The sequence below is a fragment of the Balaenoptera musculus genome, chromosome X, assembly GCF_009873245.2.
Source record: "Balaenoptera musculus isolate JJ_BM4_2016_0621 chromosome X, mBalMus1.pri.v3, whole genome shotgun sequence".
In the NCBI taxonomy this organism is placed as follows: Eukaryota; Metazoa; Chordata; class Mammalia; order Artiodactyla; family Balaenopteridae; genus Balaenoptera; species Balaenoptera musculus.
Window position 1 is genome coordinate 46,290,521 of NC_045806.1, and position 26,778 is coordinate 46,317,298.

A 26,778-nucleotide genomic window follows, 5' to 3' on the forward strand; every position below is an offset into this window, starting at 1 on the left:
TGTCAGAAAACCTAGGCAGTGTTAAATAAGTTTAACTGAATACGGAGCCTCTAAAATGTATCTTACCTTTACCTGTGAGACCTTTGGGACACTTAATGGCAAAAACTGGAGTTGTGAGACAAGTGGAGGTCCAAGGACATGTACAGGCAGAACAGTGGACTGACCTTGAAGCAAAGGCGAAATTTGGGGCTGAGTCAGCTTTGGCTGCTTCTGCAACTGTTAAAAAAAAAAAAGATTAAAGATAAACTCTCCCATTTACAGTAAATATACTGATTATATATTTTAAATATATTTAACACTTCACCTCACCCCTGAAATCTGCTGGTAATGTCCCACTAACTGCTGGGATGGATAAATTTTCCCTGGAACATTTATTTCGGCCTGTGGGTTGTTAGAAACCATTTGAGAACCCATCATCTGGTCTGAGGAATAGGCTATACTGGGCTGATTTGAAGTATCTGAATGTATAACTGATCCAGCTCCTGCCTCAGACAAACTGTCACCTACGGCAAAGAAAACAAGTGATAAGTAGAAGGGAAAAACTTGAAACACAAGGTCCAAATAGCATAGGAAATGGTAAGTGTTTCTTTAATTTTTTTCTTTTTTACTCTGACAACCTGAAACAGCTTCAAATAAAATATGTACACTGCAGAATTAATAAAAAACCATCATGTAAACTCTCCATGTTGATACTGTGGTATAACTAAAATATTCTTAGTAAAACAAACCTACAAAGAATTACATAAAAGTCAACTCGATTTGCTGGCCATTTCATGTATAGCCTAACTAATCTATGTTTGCCATTAGGATTTCAGTAAAATCTAAGTAGCATATTCTCATTCTCCTAGAACCTGGCTAGAAAATAATACTGCCTTTATGGAACGACTGGTTATTACTATGAAAATACTGTGTCTTTCTAGAGAAGAGAATGCATTACAGCAGAAAAATTAGAGAAACTGTGTTAATTTTATACTTGGGTCTAAAATACGAAAGTTCTTAAAGTCTAGAAAATTCCCTCTTGAAGAATAAATTCTATCTTTAGTTGCATATCTTCTTTACTAAAGGATTTACGTTAGACCCTTAAAAATGGTAAAAAGATTATAATCCTTATTCAACTAGTGCCTTGGACAAGTCACTTAACAGAACAGTTTCTTAATTTTAAAATAAGGAAACTATCTGGCTTGCCTATTTCAGGGATTTTGTAAAAGAATTAATGAAATGATAGATAACAAAATGCTTTGAAACACACAAAAGTACTATTTAAAAATAAGGGAATACAATTACACATTTCCTTTTATAAATTATAACTGTGTTACCTGTAACAGAGGAGCAATGCTGTTGTGGTTTTCTTTGCAGAAGCTGTTGTCGCACATGTTGATCAACTTCAGTTTCTTCACATTCAGCCCCGCTGTGCTGAGCAGGAGGAGGGGGCAAAGTTGTATTTTGGGGCTGAGGGAGTACATTCCCCACAGACTTGCACTGGGAATCTCTGCGTTCTTCCAAACAGCCAGCTGGCTTCTTCTCCCTTGTCTTCTTTATCAGGGTCACCCGGTCTCTAATGGACTTAGCAACAGCTTTGGAATCACTTTCATGGAAGAATCCTGACTTGACCTACAAACAAAACATAATAAGCAAACCACATCTTTAAGATTTTTACTTTTATTTTTTACTAGCAGTTATTTTCTGCCCCCAAATTCCAAACGCTATTAAATAACAGTTAATTTGTTTCTATGTTCTTTCTTAATCAGACATGCATAAATGCCAGAGACTTTAGTAAGAAAAACAACACTATTACCAAGCATTGTTGAAATAATTCTGGCTTTAAACAAAAACAAACAAATAGCTTGATATTTCAGTACATGCAGTCTTATTACAGGTAATTTATGACTGCCATTAAGTTTTGTGAAACATTAAAAAGGTTTCCTCATTCAACAACAGTAAGTGTCTACAATGTGCCCAGTATTGGGCTCTGGAGACATATAAGTGCCTAAGCTGGTCCTTTGTCCTATATGCACACACAAGCTGGTGGTGAGAGAAGGATAAAAACAACATAAGGGGCTTCCCTCGTGGCGCAGTGGTTAAGAATCTGCCTGCCAAGGCAGGGTACATGGGTTTGAGCCCTGGTCCGGGAAGATCCCACATGCCGCGGAGCAACTAAGCCCGTGCGCCACAACTACTGAGCCTGCACTCTAGAGCCCGTGAGCCACAACTACTGAGCCCATGTGCCACAACTACTGAAGCCTGAGCACCTAGAGCCCGTGCTCCGCAAGAAGAGAAGCCACCGCAATGAGAAGCCCGCGCACCGCAATGAAGAGTAGCCCCCGCTCGCCGCAACTAGAGAAAGCCCGTGCACGGCAACGAACACCCAACACAGCCAAAAATAAATAAATAAAGTAAATAAAAAATTTTTAAAAAAAACATGAAATGAAATAAAAGGTAGAAATGAGCTGCTGCAAAAGCCCTAAAGGAGCACAGGCCTCTCTGGTGAAAGCAGAGAAAGTATCATAGAGGAAGGTAAAGTCTGACCTGGATTAAAACAAAACAAGGAACTTGCAGGCTATTGAGGGAGAGGTAGATGAAGTTCAGAGATCAACACTCTAGGCAGAGGAAGTATGCTTATGGCAAAGTGCTATATCTTACGAGGTGTTAGAAGAGTGACAGAAGAGAAGTTAAGGGCTTATTGTCTGAAAGGAACAGGGCTGAGTAGCAGAGATAATGACTTGAGGAGGTGCCATGGCATATTATTCTCAGTCCTATGATCTGTTTTTTAAAGCATACCTTGGGGGTCTGCAGACTCGGGGAAATTTCATTGTAGTTGATAAATGATTAAAATGTTAGATGGAATCCATATATTTAATTTCACTCCCTCCCAAAGTTCAGAAAACACTCCCAGAGTAAATGGATTTTTAAGTCATAAACTCACAAGGATAGAAAGAATAAAGGCAACAGCAACAACAGACAATGTTTTGGACATTTGGGGATGTGGAAAACAAATAGATAATAACTGACCTAGTGGACCTGAAAAAGATGAACCAGGGAAAGCTGAAAATCATTCCCATTTATACTGAATAATACTCATAACACACAGGAACTGGCAGTACCAGGTACTTACAGAACTGGGTAAAGTCAAAAGAGATGACTAAAATAAGGAAGACTAAGTGAAAGGGTTTTGAGAAGTAGTTAGGTATTAGGTCCCTGTGCTCCATCCTCCAGTCCACATCTTTGGGTGATTGCTTCTTCCCTACCCAAGAAGTCTGTAATTTTGTTCTCTGGAGAGGGTAAAAGAGGATCATATCTGGACTAGGGAACACCAGGCACAGTTGAGGGTATGGCTACCATAACAAAAACAAGAAGATTAAATGACCATATGCATGCTGAACGCCATACGCAGAAACCCCCAGCCCTCTTCCCCACTTGGCTACCAAAATACCAGTAACCAGATCCTTATCCTCCAGGCAGGAGATTGAAAGATGCTTCTCTGGAGAATCTGGCTAATCCAAGAAGAAAGACCCACAAATATTTATGTCAAAGATTCCCCAATTATTGGCCCACCCAGATACTTGAGAATAGAGGTTAACAAGTCTGACATAAGCAATCATACCATCCAATCAGCTTGTTAGTACCCGTCATAGGCAAAATCATGGCCCCTCAAAGATGTCCCATCTTAATCCTCAAACCTGTGAATATGATGAGATATCACTCCCATTATTGAGCTATACACAATTGACCTTAAGACAGAAAGATCTGGGTGAGCCTTTTACCAGCTAGTGAAGGATTAAACTTGCCATTCCTGACTTTGAAGATGGAGTGGGAGCATGTGAAAGGACTGAAGAACAGTCCCTAGGAGCTGAGAGTGACCCCCGGCTAACAGCCAGGAAGGAAATGAAGACCTTAGTCTTACAACTGCATGGAACTGAACTCTGTCAACAACCTGGTTGAGCCCAAAAGCAGATTCTCTCCCAGAGCCTCCAGCTAAGAGTCCAGGCCACCAAACCTTGATTTCAGCCTGTGAGACTCTAAGCAGAGAATCCAGTAAAGCCTACCACGACTTCTGACCCACGGAACTGAAATAATAAAAGGGTGTTGTTTTAAGCCCACTAAATCTGTGGTAACTTGCTATACAGCAATAGAAAACTAATAGTCTCCTACTATTGATGATGAGCAGCCAGCCAAGAATAACCAGAAATATGAGAAAAGCCTCTAACAAGAAGATGGAGCACAAAACCAATTTAAAAACCCCAGCAACTTGGAGAAAAGATACTATGCAGGGAGAAAAAAAGTGTCAAAAACACTCTCTTCACTAAAATTACAGAGAGGTGCCATAATATCACATCCACAAAACAAAGAACAAGACGTTTACTCTAAAAAAGGAACAGACCAAAAAAAAAAAAAAAAAACAAAATGAAAAGGAACTCCTGAAATTAAAAACAAGATAGTAGAAACGAAAAACTCAATGGAAGAGTTAGAAAATAAAGTTGACAATATCTTCCAGAAAGGAGAATAAAAAGACAAAAAGATAGAAAATAGAAAAGAACATTGGAGAAACAGTCCAAGAGGCCAAACATCCAAATAATAGCAGTTCTAGAAAGAGAAAACAAAGGGAAAGAACTCAACAATAAAATACTTTTAAGAAATTTCCCAGAAACTAAAGGATATGAGTCCACTGAGTATCCAACACAGTGGATGAAAACAGACCCCAACCAAGACACACTGTGAAATTTTATAATCCTGAGAAGAAAGAGAAGATATTACAAGCTTCCAGAGAGGAAAAAATGGATCACATGCAAAAGATCCAGAAAACAGAACATCTTTGTATTTCTCAATATCAATACTGAAAGCTAGAAAATCATGGAGCAATGACTTTAAATTTTTTTAATTGCCAACCTAAAATGACTTAGCCAGCCAAATAATCGATTAAATATGAAGACAGAATAAAGATGTTTTTAATACATGCAAGTCTCAAAGAATTTACTTCCCATATACCCTTTCTTAAGGAGGTGGCAGAGGAAGTGGGCCACTAAAACAAAAGGTAAGCAAAGAAAGAGAAAGACATGGGATTTAGGACACATGAATTCCAATACAGGAGAGAGGCAGAGAAGTCTAGAATGATAGTAAAAAGAAAGTTCCGTATGATAGTTATGTAGCAGATTATTCTAGATTCTAATCATTCTAGATTAGAACCATGTGACTAGAAAGATAGGCATGTTAAAGGCTATCATCTCCAAGATACCCACTGTCAATGTCCCATACTCCTTTTATTTATTTATTTTAATTTATTTATTTAATTTATTTGTTTTTGGCTGCATTGGGTCTTTGTTGCAGTGAGCGGGCTTCTCATTGCAGTGGCTTCTCTTGTTGCGGAGCATAGGTTCTAGGCACATGGGCTTCAGTAGTTGTGGCTCGCGGGGTCTAGAGCACAGGCTCAGTAGTGGTGGCACACGGGCTTAGTTGCCCCGCGGCATGTGGAATCTTCCCGAACCAGGGCTCAAACCCGTGTCCCCTACCTTGGCAGGTGGATTCTTAACCACTGCGCCACCAGGGAAGCCCCCATACTCCTTTTAAACCTGAGGACAGAATGCCCAGGTGAGCCTGGCTCAAAGTATCTGGACTTTGCTAATTTAACCACATGCTGCTGAAGCTCCTGCACCCCCTCCCTCCAAGTACTGCACAGCCTGGACCGGGCATGGACATACATTCCACCCAACAGAAGTTATCTGCTGTCTTCTACTCTTGCGGGGGGAGCAGGTCATGGGGAGATGAGAAGGAGAGAGGTCAGAGGGGCCCACTCCCCGTCAAACCATATTGTTACCAGACAACTAATTTTTCTGGTCTGCACAACAGCCCTCTGGTGCCCTGACTGTGGTGAGCCATGTGTGTTTCCCTGGACTCACACGTGACCTCACCCCGATGACCTCCCTAGACTCGGCTCTCATAAACTCTTAGGGAAGCTGGAGCCAGATTCCGAGACCGAGAGACTGTTCAGCTTATCTCCTCCTGGGCATCTTCACCTAACAGTAACTTCAGTAACCAGCTAGGTGTGTGTTTGCCACTCCGGTTTTCAAAACAAAATAATATATATTATTTAGGTAAACTATAATGAAAAGCAAAGGAATGAGTAACACAAAAGTCAGGGTAGATATTACCTGTGGTGATGAGGGAGAGGAACACAAGTGGGGGGTGGGGCACACAGGTAGCTTCTAAAGTTCCAGTAGTGTTCTATTTCTTAACAAAAGTAGAGTTTTACTATTCTTTATACTGTACATACAAATTTAATATACTCTGTTGTAGAGATATATTTCACAATAAAATTATAATTTAAATAAAGAAAATAAGAGGAAAGAAAGCAATCAGAAGGAGAAAGGAATCAACCCTGATACTATAAGGGGAGGGGAAGCCAGTGGTAGGATTCACTTACCATTTCATACGCTACTTCTTCAGGTGTATCTGTTTCTAAATTGAAACTGAATTCAATAGCTTCATTGTCTTTATGCTTGCCTTTCAATTTTTTAGGGTCTTCAACCCAGAGCCTTAAAGCCAGAGATGAATTTGAGCAATCATCTTCCTCCGCTAACTCCACCCTTAGTCCTGTATCCTCAGCAAAAAATGCGTGGTTTAGTAGGTCCCTGACAGACAACCTAATAAACAAAATACAAATCTGTTATCAATTCTTCCAATCATAAACAAGATATAGAGCACTTAATTAGTAAAAATTGTGTCAAAGTAACAACCTGATTTAAAATTTTCTATTAATTAAACCGTTAATCTGCCTTTTTATAAAAACCAAATCTTATATCCAATTTATTATTACCAAGGATGCAAAGAAATCCCAATTAACATGCATTTGTAGTGATCTTAATTAAGGATTATTAACAGTAACATATCTAGATACTGAAGTTTAACATACCTAAAGGTATGCCTAGAGATAATTAGAGAAGTGCTGCAGTAAATGTTAGATGGACTAAGTATCTTCCCTAAGCCACTGGCTTAAGTTACTAAAACTCACACAACAGATTGTTGGCAAAGGAAACTAAAAACTCTTCGAGGTATATAAACTCTAAAGTAAATTAGGAATTCAAACACTTTTACAAATGTTATAAATAGAAGTCATTAACTCTATTAACAATAATCTAGTCAGTGTACTTCACTCTTTAGAGAACGCCATGGGTGAAGCTAATTCAGTTCAGCAAAGTCACACGGTTTTCTTAAAGTATTTAAGTCCAATATCCTAGGCCAAAGTATACACATAATGGATACAACTCTAGCCTAATATTAGGGATTAACCATCTCTGAAGAGAAAAAAGCACAGAGGTTCAAAAGATTCTTTTATAAGCTGGGAGAGTTAATTTCCTTTTCTTTGACCAACTTCTAAAGTAGATAAATGTATCTATCTATATTACAGGCCAGTGAGAGCTACAACTGATGTATTCCATAGTTTGTATGTAGAAAGCCCCTCCTGCACTATTTAAAACAGATAAAGCATATCAGCACGGTATCCTGTAAGTTGAGGATTTTCAACCTTCTACATTTTTAGTGATCAAAAGACAAACACTTAACTAAGACAGTTTTATAAAAAAGAACAAGCTTGCTCAGACTAATTAGTCTTAAGGCTAAGGTGAGATGTGTTTAAGAAGGCACAACCAAGTTAAGCACTCCACTTCTCAATGAAAGTTTTGCCTAGATATTTTTACTAAGGAATAACCACTGCAATAGCAGCAGACAATATCATTCATTAAATACTTATTACTCTGTTAGGTATTTTATATGCATTCATTATCTTTTTAACTACCAAAATAATACCTATTTTTAGGAACAGCTAAAGTAAGTTTCTCAAGATCACACTGGCTAAGTGTGAGTCCAGATTTGAATCTTATTCTGCTGTGGAAGCCTGTGCTCTTTCCAAAACACTAATGTGCCATAAATCCTTTTGAATATTCCAGTGTTCTTTGGTAATAGATCATAATTAAAATGCTGTACAAACAACAATCAGAAACCAAACTAAAATGGCTACTTCAACACAGTAGTTTTAGCATAGCTTAAAAAAAAGCATGCCTAAATTACTACAACTCAAAAACAACAACAACAAAATAAACAACTCAATTTTTTAAAAAGGCAAAGGACTTGAATAGACATTTCTCCAAAGAAGATATACAAATGGCCAATAAGCACATGGAAAGATACTCAACATTATTAGTCCTTAGGGAAATGCAAATCAAAACCACAATAAGATACCACTTTATACCCATTAGGATGCCTATTAACAAAAAATGGAAAATAAGTGTTGGTGAGGACGCTGAGAAATTGGAACCATCATACATTGCTGGAAGGAATGCAAAATGATGCAGCCACTATGGAAAAAATATAGTGGTTCTTCAAAAAATTAAATATATTATTACCGTATGATTCAGTAATTCTACTCCTAGGCATATACCAAAAAGAATTAAAAGCAGAGATTCAAGAAGATACTTGTTCACCAATGTTCATGCCGCATTATTCACAGTAGCCAAGAGGCAGAAATAACCCAAGTGTCCATTAACAGATGAATAGATAAACAAAATGTGGTGTGTGTGTGTATACACACACACACACACACACACACACGCACACAAAGGAATAGTATTCAACCGTAAAAACAAAGGAAATTCTGATACATGCTATAACATGGATCAACCTTTAAACACTATGCTATGTGAAATAAGCTAGACGCAAAAGGACAAATATTTTATGATTCTACTTATATGAGGTACCTACATAGAAGTAGAGACAAAGTAGAATAGAGGTTGGCAGGGGTTGAGGGGAAAGGGAGTGGGGAGTTACTGTTTAATGGGCACAGAGTTTCTGTTTGCGATGATGAGAAAGTTCTGGAAATAGTGGTGATGGTTGTACAACAACGTGAATGTGCATAATGCCACTGAATTGTACATTTTAAAATGATTAAAATGGTGACTCTTAGGTTATTTATATTTTACCATAATTAAAATATAGAGGTATATAGATATAGCCTGTTGGCACAGACACCAAGAATGTTGTGTAATAAAGCTATAATTAAACAGGTTTTATCTTAGTGACTTTTTATATTTTCAGATATGCAACACTAAACTTAGATAGATAACTAATAAAAATGGGAGACAGTCAGTGAAATGCTGGTGGAAATAATTTCTATAAAGGATCTATCACCTTATTAATCATAATCAATAAGGAGGTAAAAATCAAAATACTAACCGAGCAATTTGAGTCAGCAACTGTCCAAAGCTCAAATTAAAGGGAAAAGCTAAAACTAAAAGGAATTGTCCATAAGAAAAATACAAATTGTGATACAAATAAATCTAGAATACTATTTCTGGAACAAAAATAGCCCTATCAGCTTTACCGTTATCATGACACAGGACATTATGGACAAATAAAAAACATCTGGTGAATTGATGGTTAAATTTTTTCTTAAACTATCATAAAAAACCATTTAAGTACTTATGTGAAGGTGACAATGCAGGAAACTCTCTACTATCTACCAACTGTTAGAAGCAAGTTAACCTGGGAGGGGGGCCCAGTGACTGTTAAACTGATGGCTGAAGGTGATCTTGTCACAACACACACAGACAAACACAACCCAAATTTCGGTTCAAGGAAAATTCAGCACATGATATCAGTTTAAAATGGCAAACAAACAAACAAAACAAAACAAAACAAAACAAAAAAAATGGCAAACAAGATTTAAAATGGCACTGATACACTTCACTCTAGTCAGTATGGTTTGGATTCCACTCAAAAGTCATACCCAGCATGATTCAAAGGTCAGAAAAAGACCCAGCGCAAGATAAGAGAAAAATTCATCCATCAGTTATGTCATTTCACTACATGTGCACCCACCTTTCAGATTTATTTTGACGAATACATCCCTCGATGATTTCTTTCACTTCAGGATCAGTGACTTTATTGAAACTGGCTGGTTTTATACCCTGGAGGAAGAAAAACGGTTTCTAGTCACAAATTAAGCAACTGAAAGCCCAAGCCAACATCATTACTAAAATAATGATTTTTTACCACTAAACCATATTCAAATTTTAAATGAGATAAATATATACATACAGTATAAGTTTAACAACTTTTTGACAAGGATTTTGTCATAGCTCTACAAATAACAGTGAAAAATTGTAAACGATCTAAATCTCTAATAACTGAGGTAATATTACATAAATTATGTGATATACATATATATGCATATGCTAATACATGGAAACTAAACGTGTTCTCATAGTAATTAATAACGTGGAGAATTCTCATGCTGCCACATTAAGTAGGAAAAAAATAGGATCCCAAAATGTACATACAGTATAACCCCAATTAGTAAAATATAATAAACAAGTATTTTTTTGAAATCAGAAAGATCAGTTATTAAAAAACACTTTTAGAAATTCTAAATAAGGGCTCCTCTATCGCAAACATTTCAAATCAATATTTCAAAGTCTTCTAGAATGGCTAGACACAATGAGCAATCAGTAAATATATATATAAAATATATATATTGTTATATATAAACTTTTGAGAAATCTATATTATGTTTATCCTTAAACAATACCAAAATATTGAGAGAACCTCAAGCTAATTATCAGGTTCTAGGAATTCAATATCAAATTAATGAGGTCCAGATAATTCAAAACGTTCTTATAATAACTGTTAGCTGCCTAAATCTACTTATTTTACATTCTGTTACCCTTAATTTATGGGTTTTAGATTTTAAAAATAATACAAGAACATTGCCATCATTTAATAGAAAATTCAAAATTAAGCTATAAGCAGAAAGGTATAATAGAAAAATTATCATGGAATGAGGCAATCTAAGATCTAGTTCTGGGTCTTCACACTACCTCACAGAATACAGAATCAGAAAGCCAAGTACCATATCCTAGATAAATCTGGTGAGATTAGGAGTTAATTTGGGCCTCAAATTCAAGAAGCTTTAGTAGAGATGGAAATCTGAATTGTGATATGGCATTTCTGTGACCTGAATATAAAGGAATAAAATCACCATACAAAAAATGGAATTTTTTATTCTACTTATAGAAAAAGCCCTCTTGGGGCTTCCCTGGTGGCGCAGTGGTTGAGAATCTGCCTGCCAATGCAGGGGACACGGGTTCGAGCCCTGGTCTGGGAAGATCTCACATGCCGCGGAGCAACTGGGCCCGTGAGCCACAACTACTGAGCCTGCGCGTCTGGAGCCTGTGCTCTGCAACAAGAGAGGCCGCGATGGTGAGAGGCCCGCGCACCGTGATGAAGAGTGGCCCCCTCTTGCCGCGGCTGGAGAAGGCCCTCGCACAGAGGCGAGGACCCAACACAGCCATAAAAAAAAAAAAAAAAAAACCCAGGCAGCATGATGCCAAACCAGTGCCAGCCTGGGGGAAAAAGAAAAAAAAAAAAAGAAAAAGCCCTCTTTGACCTTTCCACTGATCTCTTACCCATTCCCCAGCCCTGGATAATTACTGCCTTTCTCTGCTCCTAGGTAAAAATAATTGGGGAGCTGCAACTTACAAAATCAAGTACAAACTCTTCTATTTGTGGTCGTACAATATATGGGCCCAAACTAAAAGGGCGTTCTAGCCCCATTTCTTTTTCTCAGCTGTTTATTATAGAAATTTTCAAACATACTCAAAAGTAGAAGTCCCATGTAATCATCACCAGTTTCAACAACAAGCATCATTCCTTAACCTGGTTTCGGCTATCTACTCCCACACCACTTTTATCCTGGAATATTTTAAAGCAAATACTAGGCATCATGTCATTTCACCCATAAAGTCTCCAGTTTCTATCTCTAACAGATATCATGTCATCATCCCATCTAAAATAATTATCAATAATTGCTTAATATCATCTAAAACCCAATCCATACTCAAATTTTCCAAATTGTCTAAATGAGGTGTTCTTACAAGTTGGTCTGTTCAAATCAGGAGCCAAACAAGGTCCATACATTACATGTATGGTGCAATGGAACTGGCTCATACCAGCTCACAAGAGCCAACTATTACATTTTCAGGAATTGTGCAAGCTGATTGTTAAATACATCCATTTATAAAATTTAAATTATATAAACTTATGATTAAATAAATTATATTAAGAGCTAAGGTAATAAATATTGAAAACATGACTCCTTGATTGTTTTACTACATTTTACTATTATTTATGCTCTTGCAGTTGTTTACATCTTTTGTATCTGTATGGTGGAAATACTATATGAGTGCCAATCTGCACCCTTTCTTAACCCTGCATTCAAGTAAGGTCACATTGGTGACTTGAAATCAGTCATGGTGGGAGCACTTACACCAAGGAAATTAGCAAATGCTAGAAATCAGTGCTTTTTCTTTTTCAGAGAATCAGTTGTTAAACATTTACCAGCTCATCACTACTTTAAGTCTCTTGTATTCTGTAACAGTCCCTTCCCCTTTTTTCTTTCAGGAAATTGATTTGTTGGAGAAACTAGGTCATTTGTCATATAGAATTCTGGATTTCTTATTGTCTCCCTAAACAAACCTCTAGAGTCAGACTTGAGGTCAAAATCCACCATTACTAGTAGCTGTGTGAACTTGGGCAGGTCACAACCTCTGATTCTCAGTCTCATCATTTCTAAACTGAAGACAGTGCCATCTTGTAGGAATATAAAGATAAAAGCATGTGGCATATATTATGTATTTAAAAATGGTACCTATTAGTATGTTACCTGAAACACTCTAACAATCTCTTTTGTGGCCTACCTTGAGCCACCCAACTGGATATGAAAGGACCTATTTTCAACAATCTTAACACTTTGCTTCTACCTCCCTTACTATACTCCTATCCTCTTATTTTTATAGTTATTTGTGAGTTTATATTATTGCCCTACTAAAAATGTAAGCTCTTTGTAGGTAGCAAACACTTCTTACTCATCTTTGCATTCCTTGTAATTTCTAATGCAAAAAATTACTCATAGCAGGGAACCAAATACTGTATCCATTGAATGCCACTTCATAATCAGGCTTTTAGAACTAGAAGAAATCTTCAAAACCATTTAGCCAATCTTTATTATGTAGCTTTGGAAAATAAGATCCATTTAATAAATATCTAAAAATTCTTTACAAACAAATGGATATAGATGATATATCTGTACATTTTCCCCAAAGATACTAATACAGAGCATTTTATATGACCCCATTTGAGTATAGGTATACAGCATAAATCTAAAGTTTATTTCATTACAATTATGTTAAATTTAGCACTGTTATATAGAACTAAACCAAAATTAGGTTTTTTGTTTGTTTTAATTTGGTTTTTTCTGTTTTTATTTTTGGTTGTGTTGGGTCTTCGTTGCTGTGCGTGGGCTTTCTCTAGTTGCGGTGAGCGGGGGCTACTCTTCATTGCAGTGCGCGGGCTTCTCATTGCAGTGGCTTCTCTTGTTGCGGAGCATAGGTGCTAGGCCCACGGGCTTCAGTAGTTGTGGCACGCGGGCTCTAGAGCGCAGGCTCAGTAGCTGTGGCGCACAGGCTTAGCTGCTCCGTGGCATGTGAGATCTTCCTGGGCCAGGGATCGAACCCGTGTCCCCTGCATTGGCAGGCAGATTCTTAACCACTGAGCCACCAGGGAAGCCCCCAAATTAGGCTTTTTAAAATTAATTTTTATTGGAATATAGTTGCCTTACACCAAAATTAGGTTTGACTAAGTCGACTTCTAAGTTGACTTTACCATTAAATGTGGCAATTTGTGAAGTAAAAAGAATAAAGTTATACCTACACTAGTTACTTTACGGTATATTTGAGCTGCATTCTGGCACTCAGAATAAGGGTACTCCGAAGTAGCCATTTCTAGCATACACATTCCAAAAGCATAGACGTCCACAGATTCATCGTAGTGCTCTTCATACATCTCTGGGGCCATAAACTCAGGAGTGCCTACAAAATACCACAACCACATTTTTTTAAAAAAAGAAAAATGTAGAGAATTCCCTGGCGGTCCAGTGGTTAGGACTCTGCGCTCTCACTGTCAAGGGCCGGGGTTCAGTCCCTGGTCATGGAACTAAGATCCCACAAGCCACGCAGTGTGACCAAAAAAAAAAAAATGTATCCACCAAGATCACATTCCCTTTGCCATAAGGATTACCTGAGTTAATTTCTGCTCCCTAAAAGCATATATATATATATATATATATATATATATATATATATTTATACATATATATATATTTATACATATAATATACATATATATACACATATAATTTCCTTAACTTAATTTCCTTAATTGTACTTAATGAAGTACAATTTGCAATGTTCAAAATTAGGTAATGATTACCAAAATCTGTTTTTATTTCTATCCTTGTTTTTAGTTATTTAAATTTTTCTGAAGTAGTAAATCCTCTTTCTTAAGTCCTCAGAACCTTTCAATAATATTAAATACATCACAAAAGAAATACACTGGGATGTCTCTAAAATCAGTCAATATATAATAGATATTTCAAAGCAAATTCACATTCTAGACCAGGGGCCAGCAAACTTCTCTGTAAAGGGCCAAACAGTAAATATTTCAGGCTTTGTAGTCTACATGGGCTCTATCACAACTAATTAACTCTGACACTGTAGTGAAAAAGCAACCATAGACAATATGTAAATGAGTGGGTGTGGCTGTGTTACAACAAAACTTTATTTACAAAAATAGGCGGTGAAGCCAAATTTGGCCCATAGGCTGTGGTTTGCTGATCCCCGTTCTAGACATATACAATTTAAAAAATCTGTCTTTACACAACCAACAAACTATAAAATGTTAATCACCAATGACACTTTTAGCAAATGATGTGCGCATTAAGGTGGCTAGTCCTAGATCACCAATCTTCACAGATCCAGTGGGTCCCGTGATGAAAATATTGTCACACTTCAGATCCCGGTGAATAATAGGAGGAGTCCTAGTGTGCAAGAACTGCAATCCCTTTAAAATTTGCCTGCACCAGCTCCTTAAGACCTTTGGTTTCATGACTTTAAATCGTTTTAAGTACCTACACAAAGAAACAAAAACCACATGTAAACAAACATACCTAGCTTACTGTATGAGCACATTAGGGTAAATCATGTAAGCTAGCTGGTACTGTATATATTATGATTGCCATCACTGAGTTATCTTCTATTGTCTGTTATGACAAAAAATTATTAAATCTAAAGCCTCATTCTTAGAGAAGACATCCTACTAAGTTTAGCATTTTTAATTCAAAACAAGAATCATTCTAATCAGAGTGACCTTTTGTGGAATGGCATCAAAAATTTAAAAACAAAGTCCTCTCTACTTCCTAATAGCTGCTTAAATAGAGTCATCAGAGGGTTTAACTATGTAAAATTTTAGTGCAAAGATGCTAGGAAACAGAAAAAGTACATCACACATTTAATAATCACAAATAAGTGGTTATACCATCAAATGAAATACTGTAGTCAGAAACAAAACGATAGACTATAATTACATAGTACTGCTCACTAGATATGTGAATCTGGCCACGTCTCCAACCTTTCATCATCTTCTACAAAATGACATTATATTATCTCTATAATGATTTCTAATTCTAAAATTCTATGATATCCCACAAATATTAATTTCTCAACATTGTATTTTCTAACAAACTTCATTAACATCCAAATTTTTTAACCTGCCCTGAAATATAGTCACTAGATTCAGATTCTACAAATTCTTTAATCAAGTAGTGTTACTTTACAAACAACTTTTGCGACTCCTGAAAATTATTTCCAAATAAAACTCCATTGGCACTATCAGGGTCAACTTACGTCTTTAAGGTTCCTGATGTCATAAGTTCAGTCACTAATACAATACATTTCTTTCCTTTTAATATAGACTCCCAGGAATCATAGAATCGAACTATATTGGGATGTTGGAGACCCTTTAACATCTCTGCTTCTTCCTTGAACCTTTGCTGCTCAGCTTTGGTTAATTTCCGGTCCTAAAATGGAAGATCAAGTTCCAAATTAAAGTCTAGAAATTCTCTTGCACATTTCTAACACCACTCAAATGAGTGCTTTATTTTATTGTATGTATGTGTGTATGTATGTATCTATTTTCACCTGTCAATTCTTTTCTCAGTACCTATAAAATCATTGATATTCTTTGTTAGGTAGTTACTTTGACTCCTCTCATACAGCAAAATGCAGCAGTTGTTACATTTCATAACTATGTTACAAACCTACCTGCATAATAAATCAATGCCTTGTAAAACAATATCTTTGATGTTAACTAAACTTTTGTGATAATCATTTCACTATATATATATATCTCAAATCATTATGTTGTATACCTTAAACTTCTACATTGTTATATGTCAATTATATCTCAATAAAACTGGAAAAATAAATAATAAATAGTAAATAAAATTTCCTTTGCTGGAAAAGAAAAACAGTATCTCAAAGTGAGAAAAAGTAAAAAATCAAAACAATAAGAAAGTTTCCCTAAGAAATCTCTGAATTTCCACATCTAAAGGATCTATAATGTCAGGGCAGAAATAATCAAAATGTTAGACACCTAGACATTCTGGTTAAATATCTGAATTGCCAACATATTTCCAGACAGAAGTATAAGGTTACCAACCAGTGAAAGACCAGGCAATGGACCTCTAAGTTGCTACCTTAAATGCTAGAAGTCAAAGGAGCAATGTTTATAGAATTCTGAGGGAGGACTGTGACCCTAAAATTCTGAACCCAGACAAGCTATCAATCGTTTATAAGGGAAAAATGCACATATTTCCATGAAAAGAGGGACACAGAAAGTATACCACACCATCTACCATTCCTGAAAATAGTACTCAAAGAATTTCAATTAAAATGTGGCCAAATAAAGCCATTAGAAAAGGAGGATGTAGCATACAATAAATAGTAAGAAACTTCCAATAATGCTTATTTAAAATGAAGCCTAAGTAATTGTGGCTAATATGGTTGGTAAAATTTTCTAAACAGTAATTAAAATAGAAGATATATGCAGTTGACCTTTGAACAACACAAGTTTGAACTCCACAGACCCACTTACACATGGATTTTTTTTTCAATAAATACTACAGTGCTACATGATAGGTGGTTGGTTGAATCCTTGGATGCAGAACTGCAGATATGGAAAGCCGACTATAAAGTTATCATGAATTTTCAACTGCTCAGGGCCAGCACCCGTAACCCCACGTTGTTCAAAGGTCAACTGTAATGCAAAAAGGTAAATCTGGAATTAAAATTCCAGATTATTTCATTAAAATCTAATAGAGAAGGAAGAATAAAAACAATTTCTGTCTTCTGCAAGGGGGAGCAAGAGAGAAAGGAGTGACAGAACTATTTTAAGCTTTGATGCTGATAGAGAAATAATCAAATATGCTAGTTAAAAATTTAGGTATGATTTCCATTTCAGGATGGTTGACAACATATTAAATTAATTCCCATTCCTTCCTAAACCCCACCAAAATGAAAAAAGAAATATATAAATAAATCCACAGTAGTGTTTGAAATATGAGAAGGGTTCAAACAAAAGATTTTTTTTTTTTTAGTGTCTGGACTGGGTCCTATCTGTAGACATTCAGATTTAATTGCTGCGGGGTGCGGCTCAGTCATCGGTATGTTGTTTTGTTTTTTTTTTAATTAATTAATCTATTTATTTATTTTTGTTGGCTGTGTTGGGTCCTCGCCTCCGTGCCAGGGCTTTTTCTAGTTGCGGCAAGCGGGGGTCACTCTTCATCGCGGTGCGCGGACCTCTCACTATCGTGGCCTCTCCCGTTGCAGAGCACAGGCTCCAGACGCGCAGGCTCAGCAACTGTGACTCACGGGCCCAGTTGCTCTGCGGCATGTGGGATCTTCCCAGACCAGGGCTCGAACCCGTGTCCCCTGCATTAGCAGGCAGATTCTCAACCACTGCGCCACCAGGGAAGCCCCAGAATAATTTTATTTATTTATTTATTTATTTATTTATTTATTTATATTTATTTATTTTTGGCTGTGTTGGGTCTTTGTTTCCGTGCAAGGGCTTTCTCCAGTTGCGGCAAGCGGGGGCCACTCTTCATCGCGGTGCGCGGACCTCTCACTATCGCGGCCTCTCCCGTTGCAGAGCACAGGCTCCAGACGCGCAGGCTCAGCAACTGTGGCTCACGGGCCCAGTTGCTCTGCGGCATGTGGGATCTTCCCAGACCAGGGCTCGAACCCGTGTCCCCTGCATTAGCAGGCAGATTCTCAACCACTGCGCCACCAGGGAAGCCCCAGAATAATTTTATTTATTTATTTATTTATTTATTTATTTATTTATATTTATTTATTTTTGGCTGTGTTGGGTCTTTGTTTCCGTGCAAGGGCTTTCTCCAGTTGCGGCAAGCGGGGGCCACTCTTCATCGCGGTGCGCGGACCTCTCACTATCGCGGCCTCTCCCGTTGCAGAGCACAGGCTCCAGACGCGCAGGCTCAGCAACTGTGGCTCACGGGCCCAGTCGCTCCGCGGCATGTGGGATCCTCCCAGACCAGGGCCCGAACCCGTGTCCCCTGCATTGGCAGGCGGATTCCCAACCACTGCACCACCAGGGAAGCCCAAGTTTTTTTTAAGATAAAAAGTATATACCTTGATAGAATGGGGTTTTTTTATTAAATTATTTTTGGCTGTGTTGGGTCTTCTTTGCGGTGTGCAGGCTTCTCACTGCGGAGGCTTCTCTTGTCGCAGAGCACCGGCTCTAGAGCCCGTGGGCTTAGCTGCTCTGAGGCATGTGGGATCTTCCCAGACCAGGGATCGAACCCATGTCCCCTGCATTGGCAGGCGCATTCTTAACCACTGCGCCACCAGGGAAGTCCCTAGAATGTATTTTTATCAAACTCAAGAGAGTAGAAGAAATGGCAACTTGATAAAAGGAAAAGACTTCTGTTAAAAGAGGTTTTTTTTAAGACTTCATAGTAATCCTAGTTAAGCAGCACACCAGAGCTCTGGCAATTTCATTTTTGGTTATTTACATTATTTCTTGATTTGTATAAGAAAATATGTAAAAGGATAGTCAGTTGCAGCATGGTCTGTAATTGTGAAAAATTAGAAATAATCAAAATGTCAATAACAAAGTTTATTACATGCCAAGCACTGTCCTAAATTTTTTTTTGTATATTAACACATTTAGTCCCTACAACAACCCTTTGAGATAGTCACTACTATTGTCATAGCCATTTTGCAAGTAAAGAAACTGAGGTTAAGGTGGTTAATTAATCTGCCCAGGATCAAAATGGGTCACAGTATGCTAAACTTGGTTATAAACAAGTAACAGTTAAACGAATGAGCTAGATCTATGTGTACTAATGTGGATAGATCTCTAAGACCTACTGCTGAGTGAAAAAAAATGATCTGAAAGAAAATTTATAATACGATACTTTGTACATAAAAGAAGAACCATCCCGAACAATGCTATGCTTTCTAGTATATATTTAAATGTATTGAAAAAGGACTAGACAGATATACAAATGAATAACTGCAGTTATATCTGGAAAACTAGGGGGAGAAGACTGGCACAGAAGAGTCTTTACTTCAGATAATGACCATTTAGTACACCCCATAGTCACTCAGTAATATCTTTTACTTTATTGAATATCTCTTATGTAAATATCTAAACTTTAGTCTTCTAAAGACTTTACTTTTTAAATTTAACTTCTTAATCCATCTGGAATCCATTTCTGTACATGCAGTATTTTCATCTAGATGGTTAATCAGTTTTGCTAGCACCACTTAAACTATTCTTTTCTCATTGACTTGAAGAACATGTTTGTTGTATACTAAATTTCCAGCTACAATGGGTTCTGCTTCCTTCCACCAATCTGTCTATTCCTATGGCAGTAGCTTTCAGTATGTTTAATAACTGGTAAGACTAAGTCACTTTCCTATTCTTCATTATTTTCTTGGCTAATCTATTTATATTCCATAAAAAAATTAAGATAATTTTTTTCCATTAAAATAAAAGAGAATCAGGAATTCCCTGGCGGTCCACTGGTTAGGACTCTGCACACTCATTGCCAAGGGCCCGGGTTTGATCCCTGGTCGTGGAACTAAATCCCATAAGCTGCTCAGTGCAGCTTTACAATAGCAGCACTGTTTACAACAGCCAAGACATGGAAGCAACCTAAATGTCCATCAACAGATGAATGGATAAAGAAGATGTGGTACATACATACAATGGAATGTTACTTGGCCATTAAAAAGAATGAAGTTAGGGTTAGCTGTGACAAAGTGAGAGAGTGGCATGGACATATATTCACTACCAAAAGTAAAATAGATAGCTAGTGGGAAGCAGCCGCATAGCACAGGGAGATCAGCTCGGTGCTTTGTGACCACCTAGAGGGGTGGGATAGGGAGGGTGAGAGGGAGGGAGACACAAGAGGGAAGAGATATGGGAACATATGTATATGTATAACTGATTCACTTTGTTATAAAGCAGAAACTAACACACCATTGTCAAGCAATTATACTCCAATAAAGATGTTAAAAAAAATAAAAATAAAAATAAATAAAAAGAATGAAGTAACGCCATCCGTGGCAACATGGATGGACCTGGAGATTGTCGTGCTGAGTGAAGTGGGTCAGACAGAGAGGGAGAAATATTGTATGATATCGCTTATATGCGGAATCTAAAAAAAAATGATAGAAATGAACTTACTTGCAAAGCGGAAACAGATTCACAGACTTAGCGAACTTGTGGTTGCCAGGAGGGAAGGATGGGGGGGAGGGATGATTAGAGAGTTTGGGACTGATGTGTACACAGTACTATATTTTAAATGGATGGCCAATGGGGACCTGCTGTATAGCACAGGGAACTCTGCTCAATATTATGTGGCGGCCTAATTGGGAAAGGAATTTGAAAAAGAATAGATACATGTATATGTGTAACTGAATCACTTTGTTGTGCAGCTGAAACTGGCACAATATTGTTAATCAACTATACTCCAATATAAAATAAAAAGTTTAAAAATAAATAAATAAATAAATAAAATACAAAATAAAATAAAATAGAATCCCCTGGAATCTTAATTGGAAACATATATATAAAATTTTGGAGAAAACTGGCATCTAAAAACCATCTAAGAACATGGCTTTCCATTTGTCCAGAGCTTCAGTAAGATTTTTTTTGTGCAGGGCGGGGGTTGGGAGAAAGAGCTGATAGTCTCTCAGCTTCTTTCTCCTGAGCCACATATTAAATTTTATTTTAAATTTTATATCTAGTAAAATTGACTCTTTTTGGTGTACAGTTTCATGAGTTTCAACAAATGCATAAAGTCATGTAACCACTGCCACAATTAAAATACAGAACAGTTCCATCACTCCCCCCAAAAAACTCCCTTGCACCATCCCTTTATAGTCAAACTCTCACCTCACCCTTAAATTCTAGAAACCACTGATCTGTTTATTATTCCTATAATTTTGTCTTTTCTAGAAACTCTTATAAATGAGAAGAAAGCCTTTGAGCCTGGCATCTTTCACTTAGCATAATGTCTTTTAGATTTATCCTTATTTTGCAAGTATCAATAGTTTGTTGCTTTTAATTGTTGAATAGTATTCCACCTATGGATGAACCATAGTCGGCTTATCCATTCCCCAGATGAGGAGCATTTGGGTGATTTCAATTTTGAGTAATTACAAATAAAGCTACTATAAATATATTCATGTACACATCTTTGTGTGAACATAGGTTTTCTTGGGTAACTATCTCAAATAGGATTGATTGGTCATAAGGTATGCTTAACTTTATAAGAAAAAGACAGCAATATATGAGAGCTTCTCTGCATTCTTCATCCTCACCAACAGCTGGTACTGTCAGGTGGCTTTTCTGGTTTGGTTGGTTTTAGACATTCTAATAGTTGTACTGGAGTATGAGATTATGGTTTTACTTTCCTTTTCCTTAACAATATAATTTCCTTATTTAAAGCATCTTCTTACACACTTACTTGCCATATATCTGTCTTCTTTGGTGAGATGTCTGTTCAAATCTTTAGCCCATTTTAAAATTGGGTTGTTTTACCTTGTTAAGTTTTGAGAGTTCTTTACAGATTCTGGACACAAGTCCTTTGTCACATATGTGATTTGAAAATATTCTCTGCCAGGGGACTTCCCTGGTGGCGCAGTTGTTACGAATCTGCCTGCCAATGCAGGGGACACACGTTCGATCCCTGGTCTGGGAAGATTCCACATGCCGCGGAGCAACTAAGCCGGTGCACCACAACTACTGAGCCTGCGCTCTAGAGTCCACAAGCCACAACTACTGAAGCCTGTGTGCCTAGAGCCTGTGCTCTGCAACAAGAGAAGCCACCACAATGAGAAGCCCACACACCGCAATGAAGAGTAGACCCCTCTTGCCGCAACTAGAGAAAGCCCACGCGCAGCAATGAAAACCCAACACAGCCAAAAATAAATAAATAAAATTAAATATTTAAAAAAGAAAATATTCTCTGCCAGTCTGTGGACTGTCTTTTCATTCTCTTAACGTGTCTTTCATAGAGCAAAATATTTTAATTTTGATGAAGTTCAATTTATTGATTTTTTTTCTTTGGATCATGATTTCATTGTTATATCCAAGAACTCTCTGCCTAACCAAAATTTCAAAAAGATTTTCTCATATGTTTTCTTCTAGAAGTTTTAGTTTCTTGTTTTACTTTTTAGGTCTATAATTTATTTTGAGTTAAATTTTGTATAATGTATGAGATTTAGGTCAAGGTTCATTTTTTTGAATGTGTGTCCAGTTGTTCCTGCAGCTTTTGTTGAAAAGACCATCCTTTCTATGCCGAATTAACATTGCACCATTTTCCTTTTTAAAATCACTTGACCATATGTGTTTGGGTCTATTTCTGAACTCTATTCTGTTCCACTGATCTGTGTGTCTACCTTTTTGCCAATACCATACATGTATTATTACTATACCTTTAGAGTAAGTCTAGAAATCAGTTAACATGAATTCTTCAAACTTCTTCTTTATCAAAATTGTTTCAGCTATTCTAGTTCCTTGCCTTTCCTTATTAGTTTTAGAATCAGCCTGTCAACGTGTAAAAAAATTCCTGCTGGGATTCTGATATAATTCTTTTGAATTCCTAGGTCATATGGAGAGAATGAACATCTTAACAGCAGTGAGTCTTCCAACCAACCTATCCATTTATTTAGATCTTCGATTTCTTTTAACAGTGTTTTTTAGTTTTCAGCATACAGATTCTACACATACTTTGTTATTTATACTTAAGTATTTCATTTTTTGGCGCTACTGTAAATGGTACTTTTTAAAAATTGCAATTTCCAATTATTCCTTGCTACTGTAGGAGATATAATCGGTTATCACATGGTATGTGTCCTTTTCCAAATTATTTTGCTCAATATTACATTTTTTATATTTATGTATTTTGATATGTATAGTTCTAGTTTATTTAACTATTATATAGTATCTCATTAGACAGTTCTACCACAATTTAGCCATTCACCCATTGATGGGCATTTGGACTGATCCAAGTTTTCTTTATTATAAACAATTTTGCATCGCAAATTCTTGGGATGCTTCCTTGCCCTGGTATTAAGAGGGGGAAAAAAATAGCTTAAATCCCCTTTCTACATCGTCTTACTAACTGGCCTATTTAACTTTTCTTTTTCTCCTGTACATTTTGGGTTTATATTTTGATTAGGAGTAATCCATTACTTAAGATTTAAACTGTGTTATCAACGTGAAAGGTAGCATCTAGACAGCAGGTATTACGAATGTTCTAAGATTTTCAACTTTGTTCTATATTTGAAATGTTTCATACGAAAATGTTAGGAAAATTTGTTGTCAAATGTGCATATCATATTCTAATTCTTTTAACTCTTCCAGAGCTGGCTATGTTGCATTTCTCATATCTTCTCTTATGTATTTTTTGCCCTCATATTTTCTTTCATCAGGTTTATTAATCATTTTACAGAGACCCCAAAATATTAGAATTTCATATCTTTATATTTATAATTTTTGATTAATTTCTGTTATCTTTATTAATTCCCTCTTCCTTTATTTTGCTTTCTTTTACTGTTATTTCCCTAATGTCTTAAGATAGGTACTAAATTCCTTCTATCGGGTTGGCCACAGGTTTGTTCAGTTTTTTCCATAAGATGGCTCTAGTAGCACTTAGTAGTCTTTAACTTCATTCAAAACAATTTTGTTAGATTGTATGTGACAGCTGTCATATCAGCGTGCGTTTAAACAAAGACATCAAAATTGGTGAATTTTTGTGTAGTAATTTTAATATTGAAGATGGAAGGAAAAAAGCAACATTTTTGGCATATTATACTTTATTATTTCAGGAAAGGTAAAAACGCAACCGAAATGCAAAAAACGATTGGTGCAGTGTATGGAGAAGGTGCTGTGACTGATCGAACGTGTCAAAAGTGGTTTGCGAAGTTTCGTGCTGGAGGGTTCTCGCTGGACGATGTTCTACAGTTGGGTAGACCAGTTGAAGTTGATAGCCATCAAATCGAGACATTCATTGAGAACAATCAACGTTATACCGTGTGGGAGATAGCCGACATACTCAGAATATCCAAATCAAGCATTGAAAATCATTTGCACCAGCTTGGTTATGTGAATTCCTTTGATACTGTACAATAATGTGGAGCAGAAGAGATTGTGGGGTAAGCGAAATGAACCACCACCAACCACACCTAAGGCTGGTCTTCATCCAAAGAAGGTGATGTTATGTATATGGTAGGATTGGAAGGGAGTCCTCTATTATGAGCTCCTTCTGGAAAACCAAACAATTAATTCCAACAAGTACTGCTCCCAATTAGACCAACTGAAAGCAGCACTTGACGAAAAGCATCTGGAATTAGTCAACAGAAAACGCATAATCTTCCATCAGGATAACGCAAGACCACATGTTTCTTTGATGACCAGGCAAAACCTGTTACAGCTTGGCTGGGAAGTTCTGATTCATCTGCCGTATTCACCAGACATTGCACCTTCGGATTTCCATTTATTTCGGTCTTTACAAAATTCTCTTAATGGAAAAAATTTCCATTCCCTGGAAGACTGTAAAAGGCACCTGGAAGAGTTCTTTGCTCAAAAAGATAAAAAGTTTTGGGAAGACGGAATTATGAAGTTGCCTGAAAAATGGCAGAAGGTAGTAGAACAAAAGGGTGAATACGTTGTTCAATAAAGTTCTTGGTGAAAATGAAAAATGTGTCTTTTATTTTTTCTTAAAAAACGAAGGCACTTTTTGGCCAACCCAACAGTTACTGTTCATTAATAATGAAGACATTTTAGCTGATAAATTTTCTTCTGGGTATAGCTTTTACAATGACTCACAAGTTTTGTTGCAATGTCTTCTTTTTCATTGCTTTCCAGGTAGTTTATACTTTGAGTTTTGATTTTCTCCTTGATCCAAACTTTATCTAGGAGTGTGATTTCTGATCTCCAATTAGTTAAGAGTTTTTTTGTTACTTGTTTCATTATTTATTTCTAATTTTATTGAGTAATGCAGAATATAAAATCTCATTTCTTTTAACTTAAGGTTTTCTTTGGGCCACATATTTAACCAACTTTTTTAGTGGCTTGTAGACCATAAAAATGTATATTCCCCATTTGGAAAATATAAGCCTCTATATATCCATCAAATGGAGTTTGTGGATTATATAATTCAGTTCCTCTATACTTATTCACTTTTCGTCTGCTTGATCTGCACCTGAAATTTCCTACTACAGCTATATGTTTATCCATTTTCCTTTAATCTATTAGAGGTTCTGAATTTAAAATATTAGCCAGAATCTTTTTGGTGCCTATAAGTCTTTATCACAGGTCTTTATCTTCTTAAACTGTGAAGTAAATAACTTTATAATACCCTGTTTAATGCTTTAAGTTTACTTTCTTTCTTCTATGATAGATATTAATATTGGTTGGTACTCCTGCAAGTGCAATCTGTCCACATTTGATATAGCAAAAGATATATTTAATTTTACTCCTTCCATCTTATTTTAGGTTCTTTATTTATTTTACTTTGCTGTTTCCTTTATTCCTGTTAACTTAAAAATATATCATATTAGTTGAGACACAGATGTAGAGAACAGACATATGGACACCAAGGGGGAAAAACTGCGGTGGGGTGGGGATGGTGGTGTGCTGAATTGGGCGATTGGGATTGACATGTATACACTGATGTGTATAAAATTGATGACTAACAAGAACCTGCAGTATAAAAACAAACAAACAAACAAAACAACTAATACTAAACTTTCATTGGGTTATTTGTATGGAAATATGTTAATATAAATGTTTCAGACATTACATGAAATTTCTAAAAATCTTATATGTTCTGGTATAATGTTATAAGTCATAATTCTAGTTATTACTTTAAAATGTATATCTCAGAAATAAAAAAAAAAAGATTAACTATGAGTTGAACCTGGATGATGGATACAGAAGAGTTCATTATACTGCTATTTTTGTTTATATTTTATTGTTTTCTATAATAAAATGTTTTTGAAAATTAAAAAATAAAATATCATATTTTTTTCCTTTTTACTAGTGGTTAGCTTCCTTTTCCTGACACTCAAAATCAATCACTACTAAACTAGTTCAGCAAAGTTGCAGGATACAAAATCAACACTCAAAAATAAGTTGTGTTTCTACAATATAAAGGGATATCCTGCATAAAGTTGGGAACCCCAAAGGGGATAGCACTGATGTAATGATTAATCATAAATAAATTCACCCTAATGAAAAAGGAAAAAAAAGTTGTGCTTCTATACACTAAAATAAATAATCCCAAAAGGAAATTAAGAAAAT

The 26,778-nt window shown here is 36.4% G+C and overlaps 1 protein-coding gene across 1 annotated transcript in view; it reads right to left on the bottom strand.

Moving 5' to 3' along the window:
- Positions 1-26,778, bottom strand: part of WNK3 (WNK lysine deficient protein kinase 3) — a 120,849-nt gene that overhangs the window by 78,769 nt on the left and 15,302 nt on the right. Inside the window, exons 3-10 of the mRNA XM_036839275.1 lie at positions 15,783-15,955; positions 14,787-15,007; positions 13,753-13,910; positions 9,865-9,953; positions 6,416-6,635; positions 1,317-1,611; positions 310-503; positions 67-216 (exon numbers count right to left, since the gene is read on the bottom strand). Of these exons, the coding sequence (XP_036695170.1) occupies positions 67-216; positions 310-503; positions 1,317-1,611; positions 6,416-6,635; positions 9,865-9,953; positions 13,753-13,910; positions 14,787-15,007; positions 15,783-15,955 (1,500 nt within the window). The remainder of the gene's footprint in view (positions 1-66; positions 217-309; positions 504-1,316; positions 1,612-6,415; positions 6,636-9,864; positions 9,954-13,752; positions 13,911-14,786; positions 15,008-15,782; positions 15,956-26,778) is intronic.